This window comes from Thunnus maccoyii, chromosome 7 (genome assembly GCF_910596095.1).
Source record: "Thunnus maccoyii chromosome 7, fThuMac1.1, whole genome shotgun sequence".
Classification (NCBI taxonomy): domain Eukaryota; kingdom Metazoa; phylum Chordata; class Actinopteri; order Scombriformes; family Scombridae; genus Thunnus; species Thunnus maccoyii.
The window spans coordinates 2,758,445-2,778,051 of NC_056539.1; the positions used below are offsets into that span (position 1 = coordinate 2,758,445).

General features: G+C 38.9%; 1 protein-coding gene across 1 annotated transcript; it reads left to right on the forward strand.

The window, feature by feature from the left end:
* The first annotated feature begins 524 nt into the window (after positions 1-524).
* On the forward strand, positions 525-16,317 carry LOC121900842 (desmoglein-2-like). Its single transcript, XM_042417411.1, has 14 exons — positions 525-787; positions 6,286-6,408; positions 6,817-6,972; positions 7,201-7,342; positions 7,911-8,071; positions 9,091-9,225; positions 9,459-9,644; positions 10,458-10,783; positions 10,893-11,035; positions 11,486-11,707; positions 12,116-12,358; positions 13,308-13,438; positions 13,750-14,019; positions 14,403-16,317. The coding sequence occupies exons 1-14, from the start codon at positions 740-742 to the stop codon at positions 15,492-15,494; spliced, it is 3,378 nt and encodes a 1,125-aa protein (XP_042273345.1). The 5' UTR covers positions 525-739; the 3' UTR covers positions 15,495-16,317.
* Positions 16,318-19,607: the final 3,290 nt, after the last annotated feature.

A 19,607-nucleotide genomic window follows, 5' to 3' on the forward strand; every position in this document is an offset into this window, starting at 1 on the left:
ACATACAGTAGCATAACACGAGAGAGCAGAAATTGCTATGATGTGTAAAGGGTATCAGTACACCGCAATAAAACAGAGACTGGATGAAAGGAGAATAAGAGATGAAAAAGATGTAAAAAGATACACCCATTAAATAGCTCAGTAGACAGAGCCACCTCTGACTTAGTGGAAGCTTATGTAGGCTATTAATCAGGTACAACTAATTACCAGTATGTGGATTCATTCAGGGAGCGGGCCTCAGGTAAGGTATTTGTAGGCTGCGGTCTGACTAACTGGCATGTAGCCACCGGGATTAAGTGAAGAAGCCATTATAATTGTTGTTAGTGTTATGTGTTACAGGCTTCTTTTAGTCAAAATGTCCGCTGTGAGACCTCATTATATCTCATCTAATTCATAGTAAGACGACAAAAATGTCCTGGCACAAGTCCTTTATGATATTTCTCAAACATGTTATACCTATGTAGCTAACTAGACTAAACTAATCAATCGTGACGTCGGTTCTTGTTTCTCAGGGATATACTCTCATACATAGGTCATAGTGGTAGATGAAAGCTCGCAGTAATTACTCCCCCCTCTCTGGTCTCTGCCCGGAGGTTGTGTGAGTGTGTGTGAGGAGGCACTCCTCTTTTTAAAGTCTCCTCCTGAGCTCCATCAGCTCAGAATCAGTCAGGAACTCTTCTTGGCTTCATTGGGACTCTATTGGTTTACTTGATACGGATACCGGGACTTTTTTTCAGTCATGATTCGGGTTTCTTCACCCGTGTTTGTGTCGTTGCTGCTGTGTGCGGTGAGTACGGAAACAGGTTCCTGTTTCTTGTAACAGCTGTTTTTCCTTGTTTTTCCTTGCCAAGTGCTTGCTGATGGAGGAATGTTGGGTCTCTGTAAATTAAAGAGTACAGTGTAGACTTGCTCTATGTGAAAAGTGCCCTGAGATAACTTCTGTTATCGCTAGGCTATATAAAATTGACTTGACTTTTTCCACTGACGGAATCTGAATATTAAAGTAATAATATTTAGTCAGCCACCCAGTATTGATAGGCTACCAAACTGCTATGAATGACTGTTATACTGTTTTTAAATAGTGTTTATGGTTCGAAATAGGCATATAAAACATAGACACTTGCTTAGAGCACAGAGGGCGGCCCGCTCATCCACCTGCTAGCAGAGGCTGCGGTATGTTTCTACAGCCAAACATTTCAGAATCAGAAGTAAAAGATTCAATAGACCAGCTACTGTCCAAAACATATTCTTCATACATGACATTGTTTACCGCCGCAAGTTATAACGATCTCATTCATGCTGACTCTAACAAATATCTGACTGTCATGGCAACACTGATGTGTGATGAGCTGTCTTTAGTTAGAGAGACATGACATTTCATTTCTCATCCAACAACTTTTTATCTTATTTTTTTGTTTATATGAGTTAGTGTACTTCGTAAAAATCCTTATTATGATTATTAAAGTTTTGTTTTATGTGACCATTTTTACGTGACAGATGGAATATAATTTCACATAATTTAATTCCTCTTCTAATATACTGTAGGCTACACAGCTTCTTTATGCTTGTTTACATTTGCTTTGTATTAAACAGCGTTCTTATTCGAATTATTAAACGGCCTGTGTATTTATAATGGATCATAAAAGTGCATTATAAAAGTTGATTATATGTTGTGATCTCTTACGATGTCTAAAACCTCTTAAAATCATAAAAAAAAGAAATCAGTAACTTAATACCTTGAAAAAAAGGTTATGCGAGGAGCACCAGTAATATATTACTTGGCAGAAATAATTAAAAACTTTAAAGGAAACTTTACTTGTATTAGGAACAAGCTTCAAGCACAAAATGTTGACTCTATAGATCATAAATAGATCCTAAATTCATCATACATCCATCTCTGTTATTATTTGTTCTTTTGCAAGAATGTTTCATCTAGATTTTGAAAAGAAATATCATGTACAATTCATAATTAATTTCATTGAGAATTCTGTGGATGCTTTTAAACCAGAACAAACAAATCACAGTAGTTTCATGTCCTTTGATTTAGTTTTGGATTTTCACATTTAGAACAACATGAAATAATTTATTACTAAATAATTATCCAAGTGAGGGAAAGGATAGAAATGATCTTACAGATAATGACTTGAATATATATATATGAATATGCACATATTTCCATGAATTTGAGAACACAGCCACATGCCCACATATACTTACACAACACATGTAAATTGATTGTTACGTGATGTAAGTATTGTCATTTTTGTATGATCATATCACATGTATGAGAATGTCACCATTTATTATGTGCTTAATTTAACCAATGTACTTTTGGTAATGATGATATGTTATGACCATTTTTAAGTAGAAAAGCCTTGTCTAGAAATCCTATATGCAACACATCTATATCACATTATTGTAACCTGTAACAATGTTTTTTCATCATCTCTGACAAATAAACTAATACATAGATAAATAAATAAATAAAAAATATTCAATACAAATAGATCAGTCTTTGTGCTCAGACATACTGTCCTTGGTGAGTAAGACTTTATCCTTACTTCTCACAAATGTGAGGCCACTCCTTTCTTAGGAAGCTCAAAATCTCTTCTATCATCCCGTCATGCCTATGCCTGGAATGAATAGATCAGGCTCGTTAAAACTCATTGGACAGGTGGGATGAGTCAGCCTCTGCTCTGAACACAGGCAGCTACAGTACACAGTACCTGGCAGATAGATGCTTTAACAGAGTCATTCACAGTACTTTAAGTCTCAAGGTCATGGAGACTTATAAAGTTCAACTTGACTGAAATTATAACATGTCTCTCCACACAACCTTCACTATATTTTTATATGTCTGCGTTAAGGTGCAACACTTATATCAGCCACAAGTATGCTTCCCCTTAGCACAGGAATGGCAAAAGTGTCAACAAACTGAAGCCAAAATGGTTTCAAGGCCACCATCTTTGGTAGTTCAATTAAAATTCAATATGAACACTAGACAAATTAATACAGCTCAATAAAAAGGAGCTGTAAAGCATACACAAGGTTTTGGTATGTGGTTTAATTTACAGGTAATAATGCAGTAATGCGTTAACAACTTGTAAATATTTGATATGTAGCCATTCTTGGGATTGACCTCTGCTGCAGGAGGTTTTGATAGTAAAAGTCATTGCTTATAAAGAATACTAACAGCAGATTGAGAGGGCTGGTGCATGGATCAAAGACAGCCAAGTGTTTGATAAAAGTGTCATTTTCAACTGTAGAACACAATCTTTGGCTAGCCAAACTAGCTCTAATAGCTCATGCTTACAGCACTACTTAAACTATTTCATCATAGTGTGGGTACACATGTGTTTGTTCACTATGTAGCAATGCACACAAGAAAAAGCAACAACCAGTACCTAGTGATCAAGAGGTCAGCCTCACCCTCTTTCAAACTGGCAGGTCAAATTTCAGCCAGACTGAACTCTCCATGAGCTGCAGGAGGCCAGATCTATTTACAGCAGGAGGAGAATGACATCTCTGTCCTCTCTTAATGTACAGTTCATGAATGGGGTGCAAAAATGTCAGACCTCTTCTCAGGACTGTCTGGGCATATACAGACTGTGCTCCACTGGCACCTCCTTGATTATCCTGTTTGTTTTATTCTTGTTAGGGCTTTTGAATATATGACATTTCATGACCACAGTTCCACCAACTTCAAACTGGGTATAGCTCAATTCAAAATAACTGAAAACAGCTTTATGAGTTGAGAATCTTGAATCTTTCATTTAAACTAAGGAGGGTCTTACAACCAGTCCAAAGAGCCCTTTTCACATGGCTTTTCCATCCTTATCCATATCCATATAATTTGTACATAGTATACAGTTGAATCCAGGCATTGTGCACATTGTGAGGTATCAAAGTTGTTAAATGTGTATATGTCATTTTAAATGCTACCTGTAATTTTTTACATTGATTTAGACAAAAATACCATAACAACATAAAGCAAAGATCAAGGAGGGACACATAAAATAAACAGTAATACAGGACTGCTTAGCTGACAATAGTCAAATAAAAAAGCAATTCAAAAACTATTATCAAGATGAATTATGCATCAAGGATCAAATGTAATGACAGTTTCTTTTAAGAAAATTAAATCATAGGTAGGTCTTAATAATAAGTAGGCTGGCATTCCATACCTGTGCACTTAGATATTTCAGGGAATACTGGCCATGGTAAAGATGGGTAACCAAGTGTTATAAGAATGAATTTTAATTTGAAGAAGTTACTAAAAGACAATGGGATAGAAAGAGACAGGAACATGAATATTAAGGTCATAATTTATGTCCGAAAAAGCTTTCTGTGGTACATGAAGCTTATGGAGGGGGGGGGGGGGGTTGAGGCACAAATTAACATAGCTGAGCGAGTAAAGGTGCTGACCCTGCATCTGTAAAGATACAGGACCTGGTCCATGGTCCTGCACATTTGATGGACGCTCTCCTGTGCTCTCCCTGTCCTGGTGCTGAAGCTGAATTTTTAACATTCCGATAACATTTTTATTATAACTTGTGTTTTTATTTATGAAATAGCCTATCCTGTATTTATGACACTTGTGTGGCAGTAGCTATATTTTTCTCTGTATGTGGGCTATAGCCTTTTTTGTGCCTAAAGACAAATTCCCCATAGGTTAGGCTATATGAAAGCCTTATAACATTATATTATTCTGAAAAAAAACTCAGCATAACATACATGCTAACTAACTTCACACAATAAGGCTGTTTAATAACTGTTCATCTTGCCAAAATGGTCGATAACTCTATAGTAGCTAAACACTGTCAACTATGCAGGAACCCACCTGTTAACATACTGCATCCTTCTTCACGTCTAACAGGATTTACCGTTCCAAATATAGTAGTGATTTTCCTAAGTTTGGCAGAAAATTCCGCAGATTTTTCTTTGTTATGCCGTATTTGGGCACCGCTTTGATATTTTCGTTTCATTTTCTAAGTGTCTCTGACAGCGGTGCCGATGCTGTCACTGAGCTGTATTGATTTGAATTTCCCGCCTAATATATTAATTGTACCAAATATCCCTGACGTGTCAAACAAAGAGAACTATGGACCAGTAAAGTTTTTATTTTATTTTAAATATTTGTTTTATTTTTATGTTCAAAATACAGACGATATCATGACCTGAACCCTACGTTGCGGTAAAAAAAAAAAAAAAAAAAAAAGATAGTTGTTTTACAGGCGGGGGCAGGGTTATACTTTACGGCCCAGCCTGGAGCCATCTTGCCCAACTGACCCCCAGATGACATGTCCCACCCTGTCTCCAACGAATTTTAATTTCTACATCTTCCTCTTTACAATTATAATGCTGAACTTCCTTTAAACTTAGCTGATGAGTCTGCTGATGTTGCAGAGTTGCAGTACAAAACAGGAGCAATTCATCGTGATCTATGTAAAATAGTAACATACATACACAGTGCAATCATAATTTTTATAACAATAAACAAGACATGTTGATCAAACTTTGTAGCTTGCAAGTGATTCCCATGTACTTCACTCTTATGTTAGATCTATTGAAAAAAAAAGGAATGCGTTTTTTTCAAGTTCAATCTCTCATCAACAAGTACGACTAAAAAACATGTGAGAAACTTGTGATAGTTCCTCTCCGCTTACTGACACTTGCACAAGCATAACCCTTGACATATTACTGCTCTCTGCTATAAATACTATGAAATTTTCATATTTAATGAAAGCTTAAGATTCAATATTCAAAGATTTAATAAGTTGAAACCATCTTGCAACTCTCGCCATTTCTTTACTAATATTTGTATTAGAGTGTGGAAGTCTGCAGCCAAGAAAATCACAAAAGATTTACAAAATTAAGATTTATGATTTGATTAAAAATCACAAATATAAATAAGGAATAATAAATGTCCTCAAATTGATTCTTGTGGCACAACATGTGCTACATAGACTGAAGCTCAACCTTGCTTGTTATTACAAATGTGTTAATGCTTCCTCTCACTCATGTGGATATTTAGTTTATGACAGTGAAAACCATAATGTTAAATGAGAAAAAACTTTTCAAAAGAAAAGACAAAATGTAAATCAGACCACAGAAATTGAAATGACATTTTTTGTACTTTCAAGTACAATTGTATACTATGTTAGAATTTATAGAAATGCCAACCTAAAGTGATATGCAGTTGACTTTACATGGTTGGAGCTTAGATTAACCTGACAAGTAATGATTTACTGTGAAGTAATCACATCTATTGTACTGTAACTCCAGGCTGTAGCTGTGGTGAAGGCCAACTCTGGGGACAATCCGGTAAGAAATAAAAGAGAGTGGATTATCCCACCAAAGCGTCTGAATGAAAATGAAGACTACACTAAAGAGGATTATATTGCCAAGGTGAGTCAATGAGCTCTAATTCACTTTAATTCTACCCACTAACTCTGGAGCATAAACTGTGGGCAAAAGCTCTGCTGAGCAACAGCCCAAACACACACTTATTAAAAACAACAAACTTTATTAGACAAGAAACAAACAAAAAACATGAAAAGAATTTGGTCAAAGACGCAGCTACTCCAATAGATACTAATGCAGATTGCAGAACAAGAGAGCAAACAACACTCCACCCCACATACACATCAAGTCACATGTCCACAATAGAAGAAACCACAAACATCAGTTCCACTAGGCTTCAGTACTGTGTGTTACTAACATTTGGAGGACCAAATCTGCCATAAGTAAAAAAAATAACCACCATCAGTCACAAGAGGGGGCCACTGCAACATTTTCTTCTGCTCTGTGTTTCAGATTCGATCAGATTTTGAAAGTGACACAAATATTATCTACTCCCTGGAAGGCATTGGTGCATCAGAGAATCCCTTCCATGTGTTTGTAGTCGATCCTAAAACCGGATTGATTCGTGTGACCCAAGTGCTTGACAGGGAGCACATCGATACGTACAATGTGAGTGATGCATAACACATTCTATTCTATTTTGTTGTTTTAAGAAGATTCAGTAAAAGCTGCCTTTTTGGTATTTTTATTAGAGAGATATTTGGCATCATAATGTCACAGACTGTTTATGTCTGTAAATGTATATGATATATTTTAAAAGTCACTCTGAAAGGGAATGAACCCTGCTAAGACAGATGATAAAGATAATATTTGGATTTTTATCTTCTGTTGTTCCAGCTGTCAGGTGTTGCTAAGTTCAGCGATGGCAGGGAGGCAGAGAAAAGAATTGACATACGGATCAAGGTTGTGGATGAGAATGACAACTCTCCAGTGTTTGGTGTCATCAACCCTGGGGAGGTGGATGAGCTCAGCCCTGTAGGTTAGTGTTTCTGCATTTTTGTACAATTCTAACAAAGGTCTATCCTGATATGTGACAGCAAAGTAACCCTAAGTGGCTTCATTATAAATAAAACAAAACACTGTGGTTCTGTATCTGCAAGATTATATTCTTTTGTTATGTCTTTCTACTAAGCAGTTTAGGGGTTACAATCACATAGGAAGCTTGTTCTTACTTGTTTATAAGAGTTTGATCAAGTTAGATTACGGGGTTGGCTTTAGTCAACCTTGGTGAGGTTTTGTTTTGTGGTTCCACTCCACATCCTATCCACATTTAAACCATGGTCCAGAAGACCACTGATTTGTCTATTGTTGTCTATTGATTCCCCTTGCAGTAAGAATGACAAAATTAACCACAACGTCAGTATATAGTTAATATACATGTTTACTGTATTTACTGAGAGGCTCCAAGATGAAAATAAAGTGCATATAACTTACACCATGTTCTCTGCATTCATGTGGAGCTGGATTGTTTCAGAGCAACAATAGGGAGAAGGACCTACATGAAGTATTACATTTGATGACGGTTTCATTTAATACTGTTTTTACAGGGACTTCAGTTATGAAAGTCATTGCAACTGATGCTGATGAACCAGGGAATGAAAACTCTCAGATCGCCTATACCATCGTTGATCAGAATCCACCTAATGACATGTTCTCCATGACCAAGGATGGAACCATCTATGTCAAACGTCCTGACCTGGACAGAGAGGTATGGACTACACCAACACGTACACAGGGCCAGTGTTTTCTTTATGTCATCCTTTAACATTGTTAGATGAGACTGTGGGCAACTGTGTGACTTTGTATAAAATAACTTTCATCAGATAAAATGATGATGGATGTGTGTATTGAAATGTGATGAGTGTTTGAAATATTCATGAAATTTAATGCAGTATATGTCCAGCAGAGAAGTAAAATTCTGCACTCCATCATCAATATCAGCTAATCCAGTCACCAATCAAATCATTGTTGAAGAAGGTGTCGACAAGCTACTGACAATAACATTTAAAAGGGTCAACAGGACATAATTTAATTAAGTGATAATTAGGGGGAACCTATTGGATTCCTTATCAAATGTTTACTTCTGAAACCTGCTACACAGCACTATTGCTGTTTGTCCATAGCATATCATTTACTCTAGTTGTCACTGTACCTTTGACAACAATGTTTGCTCCAAAGGATTCATAAAGGCTTGCAAAGATAACGCACCTTATGTGCCACAACTTTAAAACAATAGTTGCTCATGCTTACTTGCACACTGGCTTGTTGACTCAAATAGGTTTAAAAATTGTAGATATTAATATTTAATGGTTAACAGGCTCATAAAGTTACAGGCTATGTAGCATTCATGAGAAATGGAGAGTTCAATACCCTCCATACCATAGGATGTCTTGTCACCTGTAATATTGTATTATGTCAGGCAGAGCACTGCAAACATGCATTCCTCACTTAGTTTACATAGTACATAAGGATACTGTACATTCTGTGACTTGATCATTTGCCATCTTATAATTTGTAACATAACGTTCAGAGTCCCTGCTCTACCTCTAAGGGACTTTGGACCCCCCAGACATTAACAGGTTCAGAGGCTATGAATCCTATAATTGCTGGCAAGGACAATTGTTACGCTGTCTTATCCAAGATGCACCCCTACACTAAACGCTCATCACAGTTCACTTTTCAAAGTTAACACTTCTTTTCTGATTTTTTAATGTTTTCTAATTTCAGAAAGCAGATCAGTACATTCTGACGGTGAGAGGTCAAGACCGAAATGGCATGCCAGAGGGAAACACGGGAACTGGCACTGTTACCATTAATGTCCGAGATGTGAATGACAACCTTCCCACTCTGGAAAAAGAGATGGTAGTTTTCTTTCTCACATACATGTATATCAATATTTTATACTGCATATTGGTGCAAGTAGAAAGGGTTTACGTGAGTTTTCCCAGCTGCATTATTTCACTGTTGACATGCTCATGTCACAGATCACACATCAAAGTCAAAGAAATGCTAATCAACAAATGTGAATTGAAAACAAATTCTGCTCAAGTGAACCTTGTTACTGTCATATCATAATGTGTTTTACTCCCTTACAGTATGAGGGCAGCATTGAGGAGAACACAGAGGGTGTGGAGGTGATGAGAATCAAAGCAGAGGACTTGGACCTGAAGGATACAGACAACTGGGATGCTGTGTTTGATATCGTCAAAGGCAACGAGGCTGGGTACTTCAGCATCACAACAGACCCCAAGACCAATGAGGGCATCCTTATGCTTGACAAGGTACAACCACAGCAGTGTTTCTGCATTTAGGTTTAGAAGAAATGTGTGCATGTTGGCCTCCCCATCGTTTGAATACAGTCAGCATGCTTCATACACAAAGAACTACAGTACAAGTTTACAATCAAAGGATGTACAAGCATACCATAGGGAATTACCAAATCCTGCTCTTAGTGTACATTTCCACATTCACACCCTGATATATTGTGGGCGATGCATGCGTTTTTCTAGGAACTATGGACTTCCAGGACATGACCCTATGTTTTGGACCAACAACAATATAAGGAGTATATTTAAAGGGAATGGGTATACAAATCAACCGTTCACTCAGACAACCCAGGTTCAATTTACTGCATTTTAGCATAAGGCTACATTACCTGTCACAAGTATAACACACCAGAATTTGTACAGTTGAGTGAACTGAGTTGAGGTGCACTGTGGGTAATGTATGCTCCATGTTTTGACCAGGAAGAGGAATACATGGAATAAATAAGAGGATATCTCAAATTCTGCTGCATCGATTTTGATCCCTTTTCTTACTTTCCATTGTGAATGTGGTATTGGAGTGCAATACTAAATGGTGGAGTACTCTTTCAAGAAGTTTTATCAGTATACCAGCAACACAAACTGTAACCCAAATAACTTTTTTTCATATTTTTCAACAAGCACATTACTTTAACATTATGGATGTACACAAAATACAATCTACATTTCAGTCCTCAATTTATTAAATATTGTGAGCCTTTGATTACAAATACACACAAACAGCAAAACCTACAGTAATAATTTATGTTTTTTGTGTGTGTCATTTCACAGCCTGTGGATTATGAGAATGTGAAGGACCTTGAACTAGGACTAGTTGTGAGGAACACGGCTCCACCATATGATGGATCTGGAGTAAATGCTGGAACTGTTATAGGTTTGGTAGGGGGACCAAGTGGTGCCAGCGGTGCAAGTGGGACCAAATTTAAAACCTATCCAATCAAAATCAATGTGAAGAACCAGCCAGAAGGGCCGCAATTTGACCCCAAAGTCAAAGCTATTCACATCTCAGAGGGAGGCGACTCCATTAACATTAAAGATGTTATTGCCCACTACCCTGCTATAGACGGAGACACTGGAGAACCAGCTGAGAATGTCAGGTCAGTGCATACACAAATACATGGACATGAATCCCTCTACAGTTAAAAATATAATGTCACCATATTTTCTACACTCAATAGTAACCAATAGAGCTTATTTCCACTGTAGGTATGCCAAAGGTTCAGACCCTGGCAACTGGCTAATCATCGACCCAGAGACAGCTGAGATCAAACTGAACAAGATGCCTGACAGAGAATCTCCACTCCTGGTCAATGGGACATACTTTGCTGAAGTACTCTGCATTACAGAAGGTACACTGTTGCTCTAAAAATCTGTTTCAGCTCCAGATATACATTTCAGAGTGGTCTTCTTAGTGAAAAGCAGCACAAAATGAGGTAAATATTATGCTGAGTTGTTGCACATTTCCAGCTGGCTAGAACTAACATCTGTAGGCCTACAGTCAGAACACTGGCTATTTCTTGTGAATAAACTCAGACTGCACAGACAGACTGCAGTCCAACAGTCAAATCGATCACACAATTAAAATAAGGACAATAAAGAATAAAAAACGGAGAATATCCCCCCTTTGTTCAATCTGTACACACCATTAGGCCCCACCACAAGCAGAGGCAAACTGTTGTGTATAATTGTAGCAGCAGGGGGAGTGAAGTGTTTGTGCCTGAACTTGTCTCTGAAAAGTGGAAGTAAAAATGAGAGAAATGCTGAATGATCCGTCCATATTTCTATTTTTTCCATCCCAGACATGCCTGCTAAAACAGCCACCGGCACTGTAGCCATCCAGGTGGAAGATTTTAATGATCACTGCCCCACCCTGACCAGTAACATCCAGACCGTGTGCACAACAGTTGATGCTGTTATTGTCAACGCTAAGGATGAGGATGCATTCCCTAATGGACCTCCTTTCCACTTTGACATCATACCAGAGGGCACTGAGGGCAAATGGCATGTGGAGCATCTTAATGGTGAGGAAAATACTGTAAATTATTTAAAAGATATGGAAGATACCTATAAAGATATAAAAATAGATCTCAAGTTAGAAATGGCTCTATAGTGACATGAATTGGGTGTCTGATACAGATTTGATTGATTTTATGTAACAGCTAGTGGTTGTCAATGTAAAAAAAAATTTTTTTACATTGATACAGTTGATACAAAGAAAATAAAATGTTATGACCTTAAACTAGCACTGAACTTGTTTTCACTGGGACGCCTGGTATGCATTTCAGACTAGTGCACAACCAGAATGTCCAGAACCTCTTTTTTTCAAACTAGAATGTGAAAAGCTAGATTTAACCATGAGTCTTTATTTTTAAGTTTAGATTAAAGAATATTGATCTACTACACTTTTCATGTTTATCTTGTTGCTGCAGACACTGCAGCTGTCTTGAGGTCCCAGGGGTCCGTGTGGCCTGGTTTCTATGAGGTGGAATTTCTGGTGAAGGACGGGCAGGGAAAGGCCTGTCCAGAACCACAAAAAGTGAAGGTCCAGGTCTGTACCTGTGAGGATGGAGTGGTGTGTGGAAAACGAGGCGCCAACGGTATAATCAGCAAAGAAGCAGAGTTAGGACCTGCAGGCATCGGACTCCTACTACTGGGCCTCCTGTTGTTACTACGTAAGTATGATGTGAAGCGTCAAATGATCAAGACAGTTTGTCAGTTTTGACTGTTTCTTAAATATAAACTGTATAAATATCCTAAAAACATAGGATGTTACCTAATGAATGTAAAGACATTTGGAGACTATTACATACCAAACACAGTTCCATAAATAGTTTGTAGTGTCGTGTGGAGAGTAAACAAGTGGGTATTAGGTGGACTGATATATGAAAAATTGTAGATATGCTTGGAAAATGGAAATACATTATATATGTGTTATTATATTAAGGACTCAACGCTAACACTAAAAGCTAAAGGAATAGTAGTAAAATAGTAAAAGGCAAATGTGTGACCAAATCATCAAATTTCACAGAATAAAACAATACTCCCTCTACATTCTTTAATGTCTTTAACACCACCACCATTCAGAATTTTTAGTAATAACTGAAGATCCTAACTGTCCTTCCAGATTCTTACCCAGACTTTAACATAACTAGACCCATCCCTAAACTTCACCATCTCTCACCTAATAGCTAGACCATCTAGATTTCTAGCACTCAACTTACACATATCAGTTTCTGTGTACCAATGCAAAAGCTACAATAACTGCTACCCTACAGTAAATCACTAACACGAGACCCAACTAACATGGCAGTTACTAATCTTACACCATAATCAACCCGCTACCACTAGTTAAGTTAGGAACTTTAATCAGATAACAGTCTCTAAACAGTAAACTTTTTGTTACAGAAAGATTTTGAGAAGCTTTACCTTTATTGTTGGTCTGGCCAGCAGGTGACAGTAGCTAAAGCTGGCAACACATTTCAGAGGCCCACCCTTTTTTATAAATAACCAGAGTGGTTCTAGCCACAAATAGTGTTGTAAAAACCTGCACTTTTTGGAGGACCACAGGGGACCACTGCTGTGCCAAAAAGTTAGACTAAAACTTTGTTGTTCTTTTTACAGTCATTCCTCTGTTGCTGCTTTTTTGCCAATGTGGGGCGTCTGCGGGTTCCGCAGGGCGCTTTACTCAGATGCCTTTTGATGCCAAATCACACCTCATTAACTACCACACTGAGGGCCAGGGAGAGAACACGGTAAGACCAACATCATTTACCTTTTACATGAGCTTCAGTGTCAAGGACAAAAATATTGGAATCGTGGCAAATATACCGGTCGCTTGCTGCTGTGTATGCACATACATATATATATATATATATATATGTGTGTGTGTGTGTGTGTGTGTGTGTATATATATATACATATATATATATATTTAGCATAAAGACTGGAAACAGGTCCAGCAAAATGAGAAGTGATGACTGGCAAAAATACCACAAAAATTGCCATGTCTGTGTTTGCCCACTAATTGCTTTGTTCTAACATTTGGATTCTTGGCCTATCATAGGCAGTGCCACTAATGAACTTGCCAATAAAGCTGGATGAGGTTCCTTTGAAACCCGTGGGGGGCATACCTATAAAAGTTCCAGCAACAAACTACCACACTTCCATTGACGTGATCGATAGAGCTGACTTTGACCGTTTTGAGCAAATACGCGACTATCGGATCACAAGTGACTACTCTGGGTTTGTGAGCGGAGACGCAGGAGGAGGAGGTGGGGGAATCTATGATGGCATGTCTCTGCCAGACCACTTCCTGGGACAGTACTACACTCAGGTAAGGAATGAGATGACCAGCTGGAAAGGCTTAACAGGAAATTTCCATGCAGCAACAGTTCACCAAAAAATAAAAAGGAATCATAATCTGATCTGATGTCAGAAAAAGCACAAGTTAAGTTTACCCCTACCTCCTTAGAACCTATTTTAAAGAGCCCTTTAAGTTAACTAACTCGCTGTTTGTTAATGGACACAAAAACAGCTTATGAACACAAACTTGGAAGCTTTGAAGAACATGTACTTGGGTACCACTATTGTTTTACACTACAATACTACTACATTCATCAAATTAAAACATGATTTGCATCATGAATGCCCTAAAATGCTCACTATCAAAAACAGGTAAACTTTGTGATGATTTCGGGTTTTTTTTTTTTTCAACAGAAGGCATCCAATGGAAACGAGAACCTTGGAGTGAAGGATGGTCTGTTGGTGTATGAATTTGAGGGCCAGGGATCCTCTGTTGGTTCAGTGGGCTGCTGCAGCCTCCTGGAGTCTGACAACGACCTGCAGTTCCTCGATGACCTCGGGCCAAAGTTCAAGACCCTGGCAGAGGTGTGTGGGGGCAAAAAGATCCCAACTGAAGTCAAACAAATGCTCACTCCTCTGCCCAGTGCCTCCATCAAAACTCAAACCTCAGTATCAAGTTTGACGACTGCCCAACAGCTGACCCCCCCATCCAAGCTGCAGCCGACTGTCCCCAGAACAGAGCAGACTGTGGTCACGGAGACATCTGAGTGTGCTAAGATGGTGAAGGAAAGCACGGCCACATTGAGAGAAGGAATGACCACAGTGAAGCAAGGGATGGCAAATCAAGGCCAGATGCTCCTTCTACAGCAACAGCAGCCTGTCTACTACACCACCACCCCTATGCTACAGCCGATGCACTACGTAGTCCAGCCACAAGTTCAAAACACCATGGTGCTGGCTGAGGCACCAGCTACCAACCTGCAGGGCATGGTTCTGGTTAATGGCACCCAGACTGGACCCGCCCATGGCATGGTAGTTCAGGGGCAGACAGCGATGTCCAGTGGACAAGGCCAGGGCCCTGGCATGGTGCTGGTTGAGAGGAGTGGGGTCCAAGGTGGTGGTGCCAACCTGATCCACGCTGGCAACCTTTCTGGCTCACAGACCATGATGGTCGTAGAGGGCAAGGTCCCAGCAGGATCAATGCAAGTGCTTTCGGGTAGCCAGACCCGCCTTGTGCAAGGGGGCACTCTACAGTCAGGAGGGCTTTCAGGATCTCAGAGAGTGCTGGTGGTCGGAGGGCAAACAAGCAGTGGAGGGCAGCTGGTCCACGAGGCAGGAGGTCTGTCCCAGAAGAGCAATGTCCTTGGCTCTAAAAGAGTCCTCCATAGCCAGGACAACATGTCCACTGGTTCTCAGAGTGGTGTGGTGGCTTCTTCTGCCACCACAGTGAGCACAGCCCCCACATACCGCAAAGTGGTGGTACAAGAGACAAGAGAAATTCACTGAATGATTGATTGTCAGAATAAAAGTGGGCCTTTTCAGTAAAGCCAATAAGACTGTTCCTCTGGCCTTGTTCAAGTGGTGGTGGGATGCTTGGGGGACTCAGTTAATGCAAGACAGCTAATGGAGAGAGGCAGGATTCCTGCACTCTCCCCTTTAAATTAGGACTGTTCAATTATGACAAAAATCATAATCACAATTATTTTGGTCAATATTGAGATCACAGTTATTTAACATAATTACTCACTGACTTTGGAAACATCATGCATTTATTGAACTTTTTTTTAAAAAAAGAAAAAAAAGGAGAGATCATTACATGGAACCAAGCATCCTTATGTCTAAACAAAGTTGCCTGAAAATATCTAAATAAGTCAGTTTCTACCGCTGAACATTTGACTGTTTGTTAAATTCAGACACATCTGCTCTGTGAGGAAGAGTGTCTGTCTGTCACTGCGCTTTGCGGCTGCTCCGACACACGCTGCAATGGATTTATAACACAAGACAAAAGAATCGTAATTGAAATTAAAATTCGATTAATCACCCAGCCCTACTTTAAATGTGACAATGCAATTCTGAAATAAAGTTTGTCAATTACAAATGAACAGGTTCCCTTCAAACTACCTGTTCACTATTTCAAACAGGGTGACAATTGATATAAACAATCAAATGAAATAAAAATAATAGCAATGGTGAGACCTTCTTAACCTATCTCAGCTAACCTATCTAGTGACCCTGCCTGCTGTCTCTACTGCTGCAATCTTGGCTTTAGCATCAAGCACTGCAGCCATCTCCAGAGAGACCCCCCCCCCCCCCCCCCCCCTTTCCCATTTTTTTTAATCTCTTACTTTTTTCCCTTGCACTTTTTTAATTTTCTTTTTTTTTTTACTTTTGCCCTCTCTTTCTTCTCTTTACACTGACACAGCACAGAATGTACACACAGAATCATGTTTTATACATAGTTACTATGCAACTCCTCTGCTGACTTCAGCAAAGTTATATCTTCATGTTATGTTTTATGTTATCTCTAACTTGTTATGTTGTCTCCTGTCTTACATGGTTATATGCTGTCTGTTGTCTGTTGTTTTGCACCAATAAAAAAGAAAAAATATAAATCTTGAGTCTTTAGGTTTTTATAAAACTTAAATGACAATTCTATCATACATCCCAACCTGAACCCTATCTGGATGCACTCTGAGCAAGTTGAAAATGTTGAAAAACAGCTCTAAAGGAAAATTGCTGTTATAGATACTGACACAAACCTATGAAAGTAATATTCAAGTTGTAAAAAGTTGAATTATATTTTAAAGAATTCTCACAATAACGTATTTTTTAGTGCTTGAGACAGGATTTCCCAACAGAGTAGCAGTACCACTGCAACACCCACAACTGTTGCTAATACTAAAGCTACCACTGATAGTGGGTGAGATGCTGAGTGAACTACATCTGTGACTGCAGGGGTTACTGGTTGGATCTCTGAAGCAAAACAAAAAAAGCTTGCTCAGCTAACGTACCTGGTTAAATAAAGGTTAAACAAAAATACCCTATATACAATAAGATGATTAATCTGACAGTGGGGTTTAGTGACCCAAGAAACTATACAAGTTAATTATGGTGACCCAGATGATGTGTTTTTATTTCTAATTTGGTGAGATATGATGAAAACTGAATGATTGTGTGGGGAAATTACACCAAATAAATGTAAGCGCAACCAAAACCCAACTGGCAATTTCAACTTCCACAGAAGACAGAATTGAACAGGACTGCGTATACAGTATGTATGATATGATGCTATGATCTGTAAAGGAGTGTTACAGTAAAATGTTTTAAGAATTTCTAGAAATTAGAATTTACCCTCCTACTCTATGTACAGTAAGACAGTTGTGATTAACCTGACAGGTGGGTTCAAGTCAATTTTATTTGTATAATGTAATATCACAAATAAGCCTCTGAGGGCTTTAAATCTGCACAGCAATACGACCCTCAATTCCTATGAGGAAAAACTCTCCCAAAAATCCCTTAGAGAGATCCCCAATAGAGGAGGGATTCCTCTCCCAGAACGGACAGACATGCAATAGATGTATGTGCAGAAGAGACGAGATAGTAAAATTATAGTATGGAAGACAGGATGACAAAATTATTGATAGATTTATAACATACATGAAGAATGTGATCAGGAGAACGTCAAGGAACTTCCAGGTGCTGCCAAACAGATAGGACCTGAGTCACATGACCTCCATCACGGCGACCTGGAAAGCAGACAGACTACACATACAGTACCAGTCAAAAGTTTGGACACACCTACTAATTCTAGGGTTTTTCTTTATTTTTACTATTTTCTACATTGTAGAACAAAACTGAAGAAATCAAAATTATAAAAGAGCACATATGGAATCATGTAGTAAATAAAAAAGTGTTAAACCAAAATATGTTTTAAATTTTAGACTCTACCTTTTCCTTTGATGACAGCTTTGCACACTCCTGGCACTCTCTCAACCAGCTTCATGTGGTCATCACCTGGAATGCTTTTCCTTGAAGGAGTTCCCACATATGCTGAGTACTTGTTGGCTGCTTTTCCTTCACTCTGTGGTCCAACTCATCCCAAACCTTCTCAATCGGGTTTAGTTGGAGTGATTGTGGAGGCCAGGTCATCTGATGCAGCACTTAATCATTCTCTTTCTTGGTCAAATAGCCCTTACAGAGCCTGGAAGTGTGTTTTGGATCATTGTCCTGTTAAAAACAAACTCATTGGTCTCCCTCAGTGGTGGTTTCTTTGCAGCGATTCAACCATGAAGGCCTGATTCACGCAGTCTCCTCCAACCACTTGATGTTGAGATGTTTCTGCTGCTTGAACTCTGGGAAGCATTGATGTGGGCTCTAATCTGAGGTACAAAGCTTGGACAATCATGTGCTTGTGCAAACAAAACACACAGTGTGACCCATGAAATCACACAAGTTAATTGTATAAATGATGTCTTTTTATTTCTAATTTGGTGAGAAGTGATTAAAATGTAATGATCTTGTGGGAAAGTCAGTTCATCAAATAAGAAACCACAGGACCTCATAACATTATGATGAAGTTCAGGGTGTGTCTCTACTGAGGTGGTCTCTCATGGTAGATGAGATCTCAGTAAACATTACCAGACATGTTTAAGCTGCTTTTGTCTGCGTGGGTGAGACTTGATGTTTTCAGCAAATAGGATTTTAACAGTTCCTTGTGGAAGTGGTTCTTATCCTGAATATAATCACTCCACCCCTGTAACACTCACTCTTTCTTCTCACCAAACATGTTACAATAAATGGATAAAAGGTTGTTCTGCATGTTCTTATCTTCAGTTGGTTAACATGTTTAGTTGGCTGCTCTTAACATATTTGAACATCATACGTTTATTTGGGAGTTTTGTGGGTTGAAAAGCATCACACATGAAGTCCATTGTGAAGAAATGTTTTAGACAGTGTAAAACTCTGCTGGAATAAATGTCTCATCTGTGAACATATTCACCAGCACATGCATCATGTTACGTGACATTTGCTATTTATTTTGTAGTGTTAATTCAGACTGACAGTTAGGTCATTCATTTTATAGTCACATATTCCATACAGCATTCAATCATACTGTATATGTGTCAGAGTCTGCTGTGGGAATTATCCATTATTATCCATTATCATTCAGTCTCACTCTCTGCTCTGCCACACCCCTCATTAGTTCAACCACTTTCACCTGGCGCTCCCACCTGCTCGTCATCTGCAATCAAGCCAGTATATAAGCTGCCTCGGCCCACTCCCTCTTTGTCACATTGTCTATGCTACTATGCTAAGTCATCTTGCCTTCATCTCTGGACTGGCTTCCTGGTTCCTGATCGGCTTGTCTTCGACCATCGCTCCTCATCTCTGCCCCAGTAAACCCACCAGCCTTCTGTCCCTGACTGAGTTCTGCCTGCCTGTTCCCTGGTCTTTGCCTTGGGAGTGGAAGATTGGGGTTCAATTCCCAGTGGAGCCATACTCATCAGAACTGTGTTTCTCTGACCATGCTACTATTGCCTTGACATTGTGTGGAATAAAGACTGTAAAATTTATACCAGTGTCATTTGTGCTGCTATTGGGTCCATTCTATACCCGTTA

Excerpts from the sequence above, each read along its gene's own strand:
- LOC121900842 (XM_042417411.1), top strand. The coding sequence starts at position 740 with ATGATTCGGGTTTCTTCACCCGTGTTTGTGTCGTTGCTGCTGTGTGCG. Across the intron at positions 7,343-7,910 it reads GGATGAGCTCAGCCCTGTAG|GGACTTCAGTTATGAAAGTC; the intron begins GTTAGTGTTTCT and ends CTGTTTTTACAG. Across the intron at positions 12,359-13,307 it reads GGGCCTCCTGTTGTTACTAC|TCATTCCTCTGTTGCTGCTT; the intron begins GTAAGTATGATG and ends TTCTTTTTACAG.